Below are 15,429 nucleotides of genomic sequence, written 5' to 3' on the forward strand. Positions count from 1 at the left end.
AGAAGAAGGGGGGGGGGGGGGGGGGGGGTAGGGCAGTGATTTATTACTCATGCTAACACGAGATAAGAACATGGATTTTAAAATCTTGGTAAGAACTCTTTAAATGTACAACTAGTTTTGCAACATTAGCAGGAGAGAGTTGGCATGCAAACCATGCAACATTACCTTCTTTAATCAAGGGAGAGGCATATAAAATGTTAAGTCTGCCAGGCTTGTTTAGCCAGCTTAAGCTGCCGAGTGCCCAGAGAGCTGCTCAGGGCCAGGTGTGCACACAGCAGCCCGCATTTCTTTGCAACTAACAGCAACTGGATTGATGAGGTTCTCAGAGGTCTGTCTCTATCCTTCATTCAGCCAGCACTCAACTTTCTCCACCAGGCAGCTGTGCCTCAAAGAGCCATACCAAGTTCTGCCAGTGCAGTCAGCGACAGCGCCAGGCTTTTATTTAACATTCCTCTCATCAACCACTGCTAAACTGCTTGAGAAAAACAGACTTGATTAAGCAGAATCAAAAGAAGTTTAAAATAAAAAACAAAAACAACAAGATCTAGCCAGGTATTCTTGATTTGTTCTTTATATGTTGTTTCTGATCAAGATCAGTCAAATGCAACCCCACAAAAATATAAAAATATAAGTATTTGCAAATATAAAAATATAAGTATTTGCAATGTGTTTTGAATCCTGCTGTCTTGTTCTGTGATCCTGACATATCAAACACAAATAAAGTTTTTATAAAGTATTTATTAATTATAACAGAAGCCAATCAATGCAATCGATTGATTCCCCTCCAGTGACAGATCATTCTTAACTTTAAACAGCTAAAAGATCAAAAGGCTGGTTTATTATATATCCCAAGATAATCGCACTCCTCTGACTTTGAACACTACCACTGCACTTTAAATCAATATAATAATAATGAATGTGCAGAACAAAAGCAACAATTATTGAGGTAAACAGCCCACGAAACTTGTGTGACCATTTCATGCCGCCAGTACTTGCACAGTAAATTTTTCTACTGCCTTGCTTGCTTAAAAATAGACTGATCTGTTTAAAGAACTGAATTAAAGCATATTTAGTCAGTGATTTCCAAAGGAATGTGAATGTCAATCTGAGTACAACACAAGCAACAAAATATAAACCAGTCAGTACTCACACAGTATCATAATGTAGTATACAGATTGGAACTGAAGAACTGTCTGTTTGTACTTTCCAAATACAGATGCCTTACATCATCATGCAGACTAACTGTAAGCAAGGCTTTCTCAATTTGCCATCAAGATATTCTTGTCTTTTGCATTACTTTTTAGCAGATCCACTCATTGCACTGCTTGTTGCAGATTGGTGGTACATCAAGACCAACATTTTCTTCTGATACATTGGGCTATCACTTTCTGGATTTTGTGGTTGCATGGAATCATGTGGAAACCATTTTATCATGTGACTTATAGGAGATCTACCCAAAATACCTGTGCGATTCTACTGGTTTCTTTTAGTGTTCCCAGACCAATTTCTCAGCATCCTCGGGTGCTTCCAAACTTTCCTTAAAAAATACATAACTGCTTGATTCTCCTAACTAAAACAATGAGAACGTCAAGTCAAAGTGGAAGCTAAAACTGAACATTCGGCATAGTTCAACATTACAGCATTAGAAATGATTACAATTGAATAGATCTTTCAGGTATTGGCTGAGGAAGCTTTACAGGTGGAGAAAGGGCATATGGGTTTAAAACAAAGGAATGGTCACACTCATAATTTACTGGGACTGGGTGTTTTGAGGCTGTCCCTGATGTTTCTACAACAGTCGGCTATGAACTGCTGGAGGGGGTCATAAGCTAATATCTATGTTAACTTCCTTGGCCTCTCCCTTGCTAAATAATGAGTCTGTTAACCCATATTTCAGTATCAGCGTGTCAGTACAGATGCATTTTGCACAGCAGCTCGTAAAGTTTTAATGAGAAATAGCGCTTGAGAGACCTTTGGAAGGAAGCAGGGAGCAGATACCTGCAGATTGCATAAAAATGGAACTCAGTCCAAGGTTTCAAACAGAATAATTAGACTCATATTAGACTCATTAGTGTTCAACTTGTATAGCGAAAAAGCTTATACTGATACAACGTTTATATATATATTACATACATACATACATACATACAGTACATGCATACAGTACATATATATCTCTCTCTCTCTCTCTCTCTCTCTCTCTCTCTCTATATATATATATATATATATATATATATATATATATATATATATATATATATATATATATATCCATCCAAATGTAACATGTATATTTTTACAAATTTTCAGAGAACTTTTCTATTTGGTAAAGGCATACTTTAACCCAAGTTTCAGAATCTGGAAATGTAGGGATCCCAGGTCTCTTACTTGATAAAGGGTGCGTGGTGTGCAAGGTGATTCATGTAGTGCGCAGTGCAGGTTTGTATCCTGGCTCTGCCAAGCGGTTGATCTTGGTTGGAGATCATATAGGGTAAAATCAACAGGGACTACATCACGTCATTCCTCTACACGCTTGTCCTCAAGGGCTGGTAACTAACCTACATCTGCTATCGAGTTCCCGGCTGTAAAGAGGCGATTGGCTTGATGGTAGAATTAGAGGATGCCCACTGACCTACAATTCTCTTGAGCTCTTGTGTGGGTATTACTGCAGTAAGGTAACTGGTGAGAAAAATGGGTGAAATCTGGGGATATAGACTGTGATAGCTGTATTTTCTACTGTATGTCACACATTTTTTTATGTGTAGTGCACACTGTCACAGTGGCTTACTTCTTTAGCTGTGGCAGGAGAGATGCATAGTACTAACAATCTTGTCATTATTAATAAGGATACTTTTTGGACATTCTATACCAGAATGTAAAAAATAGCACTGAAAGTACAAAACACAACAGTTACTTATTTCCTCCTTTTAATCCACTTATTCCCAGATCCCAATGTTCTGCAACTGCAGTGGGACAAGATGTAAAATAACAGACCCTATGGCATTTCTCCCGAATTAATGAGTGCATTTTTATGTCAGCTTTCAAAATGGCTCATATGCCCAATCTTGCTGTGCTGTAAATGTCATCTCCCTCCAGCAGTTCACATGTGCAAATGAATGTAGCATGTATGGGGATTTGCTCATATACACATTACTGTAAATCCCATACATGGAAAAGGAAAAGGGCACCTAGTAATTGGGACACTATTAAACAAGTGGTCTTTGGTAATTAGCAGTCATGACAATAGCCCTGTAAACAAATATTGCATGTAGAAAATAAAATAAAGTCAAAATTGAGACTGCAAATGTGTATGTATTGTGTGACCCCTTTTTGACAACATTGTTGTCAGTATATAATACTACTGCAATACCATTCTACCGTTAGCAACCTCATATTATTACTCAGTCCTAGAGCTACCATTGTCCCTTGAGAATGGAGGTCTGTACTCCATCACCTTCCTATTCCCCACACACAGTATACCCTTATTTCTCACTTTGAGACACAAATCTTGCATAGCCTTTACTTCAGCCTCCAGCTCATTGCTTCCATAGTGGAGAACCTTATGAGGGCTAACACTGTGTCACGTACCAAGCTTCTTACACAGTAGGGCTTCACAACTGTGTAAAAGAGATTACCACAGGTACTGCATTTGGGGTCCTATTGCTAGAGGGAGGTGAGGGTAATGAGGGTTCCAGCTTGACCACATTAACTGCAGGGTTAAAAAAAATGTACTGCTTTGGATACAGCAAAGACTATAAGGTATAACTAACCCAATTCCTGTTACAGTACTGCTGTTGAATTAGTGCATCACCAGTCTCTGTAAGGCTTAACTAACACCATTGCAGGACCACTCCTGCCAGGGGCCCAGTCTCCACAAGGAATCGCTAATCCTGTTACTTTTACTGTACTTGCATTGCAGTATATACCATTGCACTGCCAGGGGCCCAGTTTCACTATGGGTAAAATTAATCCTGTTACTTTTACACTACTGCCATTGAAGAACTGTATATATCAAATTCACTGTTAAAGAGATAATCCCAGTAGTTTATACAGTCATTGTAGAACCACAGTATTGTTTCCAGTGGCCCAGCATTTGTATAGGCATCACAGTTTATGGATTGAATATGCTTGGCGAATAAAAGTATGGGCAAGTGGATAAGTGAACTGCTTCCACCCAGTGAGTCAGCAGAGACAAAGAGAGCCAGTATCAAGCCTATTGTTTGCTTCCTGCAAAGCCATTCAAGTCTTTAGCTGTAGAGGTGTTTACAGTCACTTCAATTAGTGTGTTTCTAAGTACAGGTGTCCTAACAGTACACCTGGCTTTCTCTGTCTCATTTGTTCCCTGAGTGCGCTCCATTTTTCTATACACCGAGCAAGTGTATGCTTTTAAAAAAATTGCAATTGTTTCCTATTGCCATTGAACCCAGCTTCCTTCAAAGCTACTGTGACAGTGACTGGTGGTCTGACGTCACGGCAGAAGCAGGAAGGATAACTGACACCAGGCAAGTACTGCAGTTCAAAAGAATCGGCTGGCTGCCGTTTTTATTTGCAAAACAAATAATAAAATAAAATATTGAAACAAAAAACACACGCGCTCACAGAGCAAAATAAAAGGCCTCTTAGAAACATGTCTAATGTCAAAGTACATCTGATACACCTTTACATTATTGGACAGGTTACTGAGAGCTCTGGTGAGTTTTAAAAGTCACCCGGGGGTAAGGACTGAAACAGAAAATGATATATAAAGTGAATCGAAACAACAAAAGCCAAACATTAGAGACGTATGATATTTCCTACCCATGCCCAGTTGCTCTTTTAGTTTAGTGTCTCGTTATTTCAAGGGTTTAAATAAAAGAATCAATAAATAAATAATCCATAAAACTGCTGTCATAAATAATGGTACACGTTTTCTGCTGCACCCATTAGCTCCCATTTTAATCTCTCTTATGATGGAATCAGGCATGGCAGCAGCATCCAAGTGCCCTAAAAGCAACCTAATGGAAGTTAATTACATTCACAATCTCACATATTCACAGTTTATGTATTTCAAGCCGATAACCACTTGCAGAATTGCTAATGAGAGTTATATAGAAAGCTCTGCCTTTTGGATTGCAAGGACAGCACTCACTACACGTTTTTTTCATGCATGTTTTATGTCTGTACAAGTGTAGCCTGGTCTGTAGGAATGACAAACTGTTAAAGTAACATAACTTATTTTGCCAGTTGGCAACTTTACACTTGCGCTGAAGGATAAGTTCTGGAAAAGTCTAATCATGGTATCAACTGATGGTTGACGTCAATCCCTTCATAGAACACTGTGGAAGGGTGTGGGAAAATCACTGACACAGGAGACAGAAAACTGAGTTTCTAGACACCACTCGGGTGCACAATTTATTTACAGCCACCAGGTGGCACTGTGATACCGTTGCTACCAACGATGGTAAAGGTATGGATCGCACACGCAGGTGCATTAAATAATAGACAAAAACAGAAGGCACAAAGAAAAACAAAAATAAACACTGTTAACCAAAATATACAAAATAAAGGTGCTGCACTTTGCAGCTGATTCTCCAACCGTCGCTACCCGCACGGCCCGGGACTCCGTCCTACTCTCACCAGTGTTCCCTCACTGTCCTATACAAACCCTGGGGTCTGCCCATTCATTTCCCCACTACACAATATTCTGTTCTTTGTATTTTGTTTGTAATTAGTTGGCGGCTCTCTTCCAGCCCCGCTCCATCCGTAGCGCCTCCGCCGGCTCATTCATCTAAAAAGGGCAGACCTGAGGGAACAACGAAGTATACGTTTATAGGCCGAGCAATCCCCATGAGCCCGCCCCCCAGCCACTCAGAGAGAGGGAAAGCCCACACACCCTCTTCCCCACCTCTCTGTGTCATTGCCATGACTGACAGGCGGATTCCAGGGGACTGCCGCCCTCTTCCTGCAGCATCGTTCATACGTCAGACTGCCAGTCCAGGTCTCCCCTGTTACAAACACAAAATGGAGATTTTGCTTGTCTACAGCTTTATTCCAAAGCATTGTGCCTGAAGTTTGGTAGGCAATCAGGCTTTAGAATTCGTGCTATGGGAAACTGCAATACCTGTCACCAGAGATCTGAATGTCTTAAATGATCTTCTGGAAAAGAAAAAAAAAATGACTGCACAACAATTTGGAGCTCCAGGCAATTGAGTAGCAAGAAATGTTTTTGGACAACTAAGGGTGTCCTTGATAAAAACAAAAAATAATATGCTACTTTTGTGTTTTATATCAACATTAATTTAACACTGAGATGATTCCTGTGACTCTGAGTAATGCTGTTTAATACTCATGTAGCTACATTTTTTATTATATCATAAAAATGTACTGACCAGATCTTAATTTTTTTCATTGTGACATACTGCAACGCAAATGCATTTTATTGCTTAGCATACTGCATCTCATTTAAAATAAACTCTACTTAACAATCCTCATTATTTAAATGAGGATATTTTAATGGAAGAGATTCACTTTACAATACACCGTGTATGAAGAATGCTCTTCTCTACATCATGCAGAATAAAGGTCCCTCGGCCCATGTTGAGAGTGATTGAGGTGGTGACTTGTTACTTTTCACTTTTCTCTTTCAATCTTATTGTAAATACTTTTAAAAACATCAAGAGATACAGCCTGGTCTTTTGTGTCAATTCCGAATGAAGTTGACACATGTAAGTCAATGGAATTATGGTGTATCTGCTCATCCAGCCTGAGAGCTGCTTGGTGTTCTGTGTGCTGAGCAACTGTAGCTGCTGCACTCGCTGGCAGCTCCCGTCACTGCCCCCAGAGGATCCAGAGGAGCGAGCGACTCGACCTGATCCCTCTTGTAATTGCACGCTCAGTGACGGATTTGTCTTTCTCATTAGGACAGGCTGTGTCAGTTTGCTCGCTTCCGCCCAGAGTTCTCATTCAACACTAATGTCCGTGCTAAATCAACCCCAGCCGGGGATCCAACCGACAGCCTCCTGCTCTTTCAGAGAGCTGTCATCTTGCTAGCTCAGGGTGTAGCAACATTTCAATTGTTTAAAGAGAGCTTGCTGGCATTTGTTATGATACTCGATGTGTTTACTTTATACAGTGGCAAACAGCCCAATGCATTTCATAAAAAGCTGTCAATATCTTTGTTACTAATCCACCACCAATTCAACCTTCAAAATCACATTTATATTTGTAAACCCTCTTACCTCGAGGTGTATTCTAAATATTGAGGCCAATGATGAAGAAATTGTTGTCCTAATATTTGTATTATAGTAAATGAGCTTTTAATATGTGCTACATGCCCAGGAATGTTGCTGTTCACTTCCTGAAATAGTCTAGCTGCTACCAGACCATTGTAATCTACTGAACGGGAAGTCGTTATACATCAGACTGAAGGTTATACTTGATAAATCTTAATATAATGTTTGGTTTTGCTTTTAAACACCACAATAAACAAGAAAGGAAGCAAAATATGTATAAGGTTGAACAAGCTCGGAAATAAGAACAGGATTTGAAAGCCTTGGTTATCACACCATTTTGAGATGAATGTATTATCATTCCAGGGGTTAAGACTTTTGTTTCTTTATCTGATCCCCAGGTTATCTGACAGTCACCATTGAACCCCTTCCTCCTGTTGTAGTAGGAGACACCGTAACGCTGAAATGTAACTTCAAGACCGATGGGAGACTGCGAGAGATAGTCTGGTATCGGGTGAGTACCTGCTTGGGGGGTTATTGGGGGAAAATTCTTAACCTTTTCAGTTGCAAACAGGAACTGCGATGGCTGGTCTGTGACTGTTTTTTCAGCGGTCTGCTTCAGAAAACAACTCTTAAAAATATCACATTTCATAAGTAGTCTTTATGACAATATAATTTGCTATAATATATACGTATTGTGATTTGACTGTTGTTTCTGAAGATAAAATACTGCTGAAAAACTGCTGCAGATCTCCTGAATATTAAATTGTGTTTTCTCTTAGATTATATCAATAATTGAATGTTAGGGGGATGTAAAATGCTTGAACAAAGATCTCAATAGAGCAATGTGAAGTTGCCATTTGTATTGTAGCATGGCAGGAGATTTGGCTTAGCTTGGCAGTAAACAGCCATTAGCTTGCATTTAGACTTCTGTTGAGGACATGTAGTTTGATTTTTTCCCAAGTAAGCAGGGTCATGGATGAAAGTGCGTATGGTATGGGGTGGTTGGGGTCCAGGGACTTGTAAAATTCATGGAATTTGTTCAGGGTAACTGTGATGCACCTTCTTGGTCATTCAGAAAAATCTCAAGTGCCAAGACAGTGTATAGATCACTATCCTTTTATCAATGCCAGTATCCTAGACTTTGAAAAACCTACAATTTCAATGACCCAATGGCAATGAATTCTGAAGTGAAACATCAGCTGACACTTATGTCAATTTCCCATAGCAACTAAACAGCATTGTACCTGCACTTTTTAGCAGGGCATACATATATAATACTTTAGGTTAATACCCTGTGTATAGGGGGGTGTCTTCTTGTATAAGAGATGTCATCTCATGCAGCTTGGGTGAGAGGACTGCAAAGTAAATCTGAGCAGTTCTGGCTGCTCAAATGGTACAAGAGACGCCTCTTATAATGAGAAAGCACCTGACACAACGTTATTATAAATCTCAAAGACAACAACTGCACTCACAAACCTCCAAAAAATAATAGAAAAGTATTGTTGATTTTTTTAGAATTGTGCCGTATCTTCTGTGCATGTGATCTACACACAGATAAAATGTAATGGAATTTTAACAGTGATTGGTGATTTATACTACATGCATGTAAAACAATTCACATTTTTGGTTAACCAAACAATTATAATTGCAGCGAATCCAGTAATAATCCAGTAATAATCCAGTAATAATCCAGTAATATTCCAGTAATAATCCAGTAATACTCCAGTAATAATCCAGTAATATTCCAGTAATAATCCAGTAATACTCCAGTAATAATCCAGTAATAATCCAGTAATAATCCAGTAAATCAACAAACCCACCACCAAACCCCAAACCTACCTGAATATTGGTCTGTATTTAACTGCGGGAGATAAATAAGCATAGACAAAACATTTCCCAACACTTTTAACCTGTAAAATAATAAAAAATAAAAAATGTATTCCGGAACTATAAACTTTTACTGCTGTGTGGGGGTTTATTTTTAATTTAACTTATTTCTCTTATAGAAAATCTGTTTGCTGCTATGCAGATAAGACCCATTCTCTCAGAGGCAACTTTAAGTGACAACTCATAAAAAAATAATTCTATTTTTGCCCAGACTTGGCTGCATGTATCTTTTGGGGATTTTATGGTCTTAAAATGTAAGACTCCTGTCACGTAGGCGGTTATCCACAAAATATATTGCAGAGTTATTATTACTGAAGTAAATTCTATCCTAGATGATTGGCTTTAAATAAAGATGGTCTTCTATCATCTGTACAACAGGTCTTATTTTCATTGCTCCCACGATCATTTACTTCACTTTTTCAATTCTCTGAAAGCAGCCACATCTACCTCCTAATAAAAACACACTATTAATATTCAAAAGAGCTTTAACTTCAAAATGCCAGCCTGAAGTATTATATTAAAATCACTGGGGGTTTAGCCGAAGCACCAGCATAGCAACTAATAAAACTGGAAGAGAAAAGATACATACAAAACTTCCTGTAGTCGTTCATTTGACATATAACACCATCATTTGGAGAAAGTCACATCTTCACATCATTGTCATTCAAAGTTATGACTCCAAATTACAAAACACAACCTGATACACAAGAAGAGCTTCAGACCTTACCAAGATGGCTGCTGCAAGCAGGGCTCTGGACAGGGTTCACAAATCTCAAGACCTTCCTTAAAAAATGACGGGCTGCCCAGAAAGTTGCCAGACTAACCATATGAATGCAAATGCAAATAAAACCATTGTGTTTCTGTGCCTTAAAATGAGATTATGTTTCTTCAAGTCACCCCAACATTGTCAACGTGGGCATTCCCACCATGTGAGTCATGAGTTACACAGCTATTCTTTTTGTATACAGATCTACCCTGGAACCTTTTTCCCAATCACATGTTTATATGTGTCTTCATACCACAAATAGAGCAATCACCTCCCTAGAATTTGGTGACCTTGTACTAGTTAGAAAGTATCAAAACTTCAGTTCATTTAACTTGATGTTCAAATGGCATGTAGAAAAGATGTTACCGATATCTTACTGGGAATTGACATTAGTGCTACCCAGCTAAATGGCATCACACACGAGCAAACAAAGCTAATTGAAAATTGATATTCCATGACTATTAATATTGCCGAGCAATCAAATCCTAGTGCATCACAAAGATAACAAAGTATAAAAATGTGTCCCTGTGTAATAATTAGACACAGCGTATTACTCCATTCTTACTGAATACAATGCTCCCAACATAACAGCATGACAAGCCTATTAAAAACAAGCTGTAGTTCACAATAGTGTTGTTGGGACTTCAGAACAGCTTGATATACATATTTAAATTGAACCACAGTTAATTCCAGCTTACTAAAATGGGTGAGGCTCAAGCGACAACCATTATAAAAAGCTATCCTCTTTCTCTCAATGTAAAGTCATGGCTGGAATCATCTCTATATGGAGATGTTTATTTTTTTTGCATTTGATTCATGGTGCTTGAGACCACACGCAGGTGGCTCTTGTAAATGAAGAGCTCATGAAAGGAGAGGGATAATGGTAGTGTCCGGCACTGTACCAGCAACACCATGAGAGCTTCCCCTCACCACTCTGCAAGCAAGCACACCTCAGTCCTGACCTGAACACCCCCTGCTATTCAGTCCTGGGCCTCTCCTAAACATAGCATGCCAATTCTGTCTAAATTGCTGATGGTCCTGTAGGAAGAAATGAGAACACCACATTCGTTTCACTTATACCCAAGCTGGATTTTAACCGAGGTTTCCAGAGATGAAAGGCATTCAATGGTGGATTTGGACTGCTTTTTCATATTCTACTTAATATGTGTCTTAATCTCCTCTGAGAAAATAAATATAAGTGAAGTGCATACACAGATCAAGGCATTAGCCGTAATATTTGTTTACTTGTATAGTTTCTTATTCGAGAATGACCCAGAGAAAGTTGGATGGTCATTTCGTTAGTGGTAGAGGTATACTGGTTATATTTTTTAAAAAGGCATTTATACATGATGAGCTTCATAAAATGTGAAAGGTGAGGTGGGTGAGTGGGGAGGTAGGAGCTCTCTGTCTCCATATTATTCCCTCAGTGAAACCTGAAACCAGAGTTTGACAGTGAGCAAAAAAAAATGGTTTAGGGTGTTTCAAAGATTGAATCTGACTTTGACCAAAATCAAACCTGTTTGAAAACAAATAGCTTAGATAACCAAACAGCAAAGGAGGCTGCCGAATTTTCACTTTCTTTTAATAAGGGGGGGTTGGCTGTCATTTGTATATCGACAATGACAGTTATAAGCACTCATCAGGGGAGCAGTCACCCTTCATCAGGACACAACAAATGACTCATCTTCCCTGAGCAGTGCCTCTTATTACTTCTGCTAATACATTAAACAGCAATTATACACGCTTCCGACTTCAATTCCCTTAATCTTCTGTCTTTTATTTGACTAAACTGTCTACATTTCTTGGTTTTTTTTTTTTCAAATGTGGGATTTGTAGTTGTGTTGGTACCTACCAGGGGACCCGTGCATCTGATAGGATCTGGATGAGAAAGAAGTGTGAATAAAAGATGTCCTGCTCTCTTCGTTATCTGAGACATGTTGCCCATTCTAATCAGGTAGCAAATAAATTATGTTGTGTTTCATACAGAGACAGGCTTTAATCTGTGCTGGGTTTTTGGTATACCATTATACAGTACTACATAAGTAGTACTGTATAATAGAAGGCATATTGATTCAGTGATTAAAGAAAGGTGCTTGTTACCAGGAGGTTCCTGGTTCAATCCCAGCTCAGCCACTGACTCACTGTGTGACCCTGAGCAAGTCACTTAACCTCCTCGTGCTCTGTCCTTCAGATGAGACGTAAAACCAAGGTCTTATTGTAAGTGACTCTGCAGCTGCCCCCAAGTCTCTGTAAGTCGCTTTGGATAAAAAGCATCTTCTAAATAATAATAATAATAATAATAATAATAATAATAATAATAATAATAATAATACAGTATATTAGTTTTTTAGTGAGTCTGAAGCCTTGGTCTACGGCTTATTTGTGTTCTGTAATGAGCATATTGCAAATGTAATTCAGCGTGTCGTCATCATTGCAAATTATTTGTCAATCTGCGCAATGTTTGATTCACAGCGCAACTGCTGGAGTGTTGTCAATGGCATTATCTTGGAAGCAACAACAAGATTATTAGTAACAAATCTAGAAAATTAGCACAGTACGACAATCTGATCTCAAAGCTGCTAAAAAAAAACAAACACTGGAGCTGGAAGATCATGTTTTAAAATCAAAATACACGTTTGCTAAAAACAGGTTTCTTTAAAAAGCACAGTTTGAGACCTATATAGGTAATGGATGTGCATGGCGGAGATAATCTATGGAATTATTTTGTTAGCTTCAATCACTTTAACCCCTTCAGGTCCACAAGTAATGGAACGGTTTCTTCTTAAAATACATTTGAGAGCGACTCAAGTATCACGAGGAAACTAACGATCTGCATGATCAGATCTAACCCGTCAGTTAATTTTAAACCCTGTTTTGTGCTCCTCATTGTAGAAATAGAAAGTTAGCATTATTTTATTTGTGGGACACATATGTCCCCTGTACCATAAAGGGTTAAAACCAACAACTACCAGCTCAATCCAGTTTTAGCATATTCCCCACCCTGAGAGTGGCGGTTGAGCACAGCAGCTTGCATACAGGATGCTTCCTGCTGAGGGCTGATCTGATTGTGTCACCTTGATGAAGAAAACTCCTGTTCCACAAAGCTTGCCCAACAGGGCTTACCATCTTCACATACCCTCATGGCATTGTTTTGACTGGGCGCTCGTAAAAATGCCATTTCACATTACATGGCAAGTCTGTAGCATAGACTCATTTCACCCAGCGAAGTCTGGTTTAGAAAGGACAACCAAAATATAATATAATTTTAATACTATGGCTGAAGAAACCATAACGTTATAATCAATGGCAATAAAAGCGATTTGAAACCAGTATTGTGATTCCGATAGAGTAATACACTGGTATCGATCTGGGACCATGATATGGCAGTTTATTATCAATGAGTATTGGGTGTTCATATACCAAATGTATGTTAAAATGTGTTACAAATGTTTTGCCAGCAATGGCGGCCTCAAATCCATTGTAGTTTCCCAGTGCTACTGTCCATCAGAACAGACACATACAGTTCTAGGTTTCCTAAAATGCAGATGTTGTTTCCACGACAACAAACAGCTGAAGGTTATTGGCAATGTCATTACTGTTGTTTTTTAGGTATATCACTATAGTGGCTCGGAGCTGTGTACAGCAAGATACAGGCTTCCTGAACAAAGTATTCAAATTAGCTCAGTTCAACTTAAAAACTAAAAATAAATAAATAAAAAATCTGACATTGCAGGTTGCTTTAACCAACATGTAGTTATGTTTAATTCAGTGTTTACCTTGTGGTTCAGAAGGGTGAAAACATCTATTCAGTTCAGTTCAGCAGAAAGAACAAGTAGAAGATTTAGTCACTCAAAGATATTTGGGGCCAAATGCAATTAGCATTTAGCTGGGAGCAAGCATCTAAGGAATATATAAATTCAAGCTAACATATTTAGACCATTTTTTTTTCCAAATTAGGTTTTTTTCCTAGCTAAAAGTTAATTAAATTGTGCCCCTATTTTTCAAAACAGATTTTTGCACCGTTTTTGTCATCACTAATATATATTAATTGCTGATTTAGACTGTTAAAAAAAAAAACATTATAAATGTGTTATTCATTCAATAACCACGTGCTACATATTTTCATAAGTTGCTAGGGTATTATTTCCATAGCAACTGCTTGCTCTGCTGCCTACAGCCTTAATGTACAGCACAGTACTAAAAGTTGTGCAAACTAGTATCCACATGCCTTATTTATTCATGTAAAGGACCTGCACTGTAAATTAAAGCAAATGACTTGTTTATGCTGAAAGATGAGATACATACTTTGAATTGCACATTGTGTAAACATTGTGTGTATAATGGTATTGTTTGTGTGGAAACTCTGTAAATGACAGTGGTGGAACTATAAACCTTTATCTAAGATCATCATATCTTTTTTTTACTCAATGCTACTTGCGTGAGCTTAGATTCTTTGCTTCTGGGCATGATAAAAAACAAAGTACTGCTCCAGAAGAAGAAAATTACATTTTCAGAAATAGATCTCCAAGCTGACAAGCTGCCTGTCTGCTGGAACTGGCATACTGTTCTGTTGGTGGGTTTTGTTTAATTGAAATGTTCCTTCTCTAATGTGTGTACTGGTATGCATATTAAGTAAGTGTTTGTGTGTGTGTGTTTGTGTGTGTGTTTGGGGGGGGGGGGGGGGCAACACAAGTGAAAACAGTAATACAATTGCTGTACTAGTGGCACAGTAAAAAAAAAAAATCATTAAATAAAGATAGAATATCCAACCTGACAGCAACTGAGTTGTGGCTGACTGTTATCCTCTTTTGATTTCCAAAGATGAATGAACTTCATGCTGTTCCAGCACATCTAACAACCGCACATTCCTCTTCAAAATACCTGTTTTTGTTGTTTTTGTCCTTTTTTCTACTTTATCCTTGAAAAGTAGCTTCACAGGTCCTGTTTTCTCTTCTTTGAGCTCCTCTAGCTGTTTGACCTTTGGCCTGGGAAGTCCCACGCAGGCTCTAGCCCCCTTTTACAGACTAGCTAGAGAGGTCCTTCAATCTGACAAAACAAAACTGTGTGTGAAATTGAACTTTGTTTCCTTACTTACTACAACATTATAGAGCAGCCCTGTTCTGTCAATAAAGCTACATTTCCATATGCCACTGGGATTGACGTGAAAGCAATTTTAAATCTGATTTAATTTCCATCAGCAGCAGATCTCTCCAACTTGCACTGATAACACTGTGTAACAATTTTTTTTTTTTTTTTTTTGGTTCCTGGGTAGTAAATGTTATTTCCTAATTGCTTATGCCTCAAAAGTATAGAAAATGGCTATTATTCCCCACAAACTTTGCTTTTGTGACCAGGACAGTGATATTTTGAAATTTACCTATTTTCCAGAACATTCCAGATAGATTCAGTGCTGAGTAAACTTGGAGTAACTTCTAGAACTTTCCAGTAATATAAATAGTAGTATAAATACAGGGGCCTTAAGCCCACCAGTTCAGTTTAGTTCCAGCTGCCTAAGTGGATACATATCTGCATTTTTCTGAGATGGCATCAATGTGACCAGTCTGT

The 15,429-nt window shown here is 38.4% G+C and overlaps 1 protein-coding gene across 3 annotated transcripts in view; it reads left to right on the forward strand.

Annotated features, from left to right (window-relative positions):
- The window catches only part of LOC117425428 (immunoglobulin superfamily member 21-like), a 139,124-nt gene that overhangs the window by 47,085 nt on the left and 76,610 nt on the right, over positions 1-15,429 (forward strand). For 2 of the 3 annotated variants that reach the window (XM_058993312.1, XM_058993313.1), the window contains exon 2: positions 7,610-7,722. In XM_058993312.1, the coding sequence (XP_058849295.1) occupies positions 7,610-7,722 (113 nt within the window). Of the gene's footprint in view, positions 1-7,609; positions 7,723-15,429 lie in introns of those variants that run through there. The other variant, XM_058993314.1, reaches the window with a different exon arrangement.

Source organism: Acipenser ruthenus, chromosome 20 (genome assembly GCF_902713425.1).
Source record: "Acipenser ruthenus chromosome 20, fAciRut3.2 maternal haplotype, whole genome shotgun sequence".
Lineage (NCBI taxonomy): Eukaryota > Metazoa > Chordata > Actinopteri > Acipenseriformes > Acipenseridae > Acipenser > Acipenser ruthenus.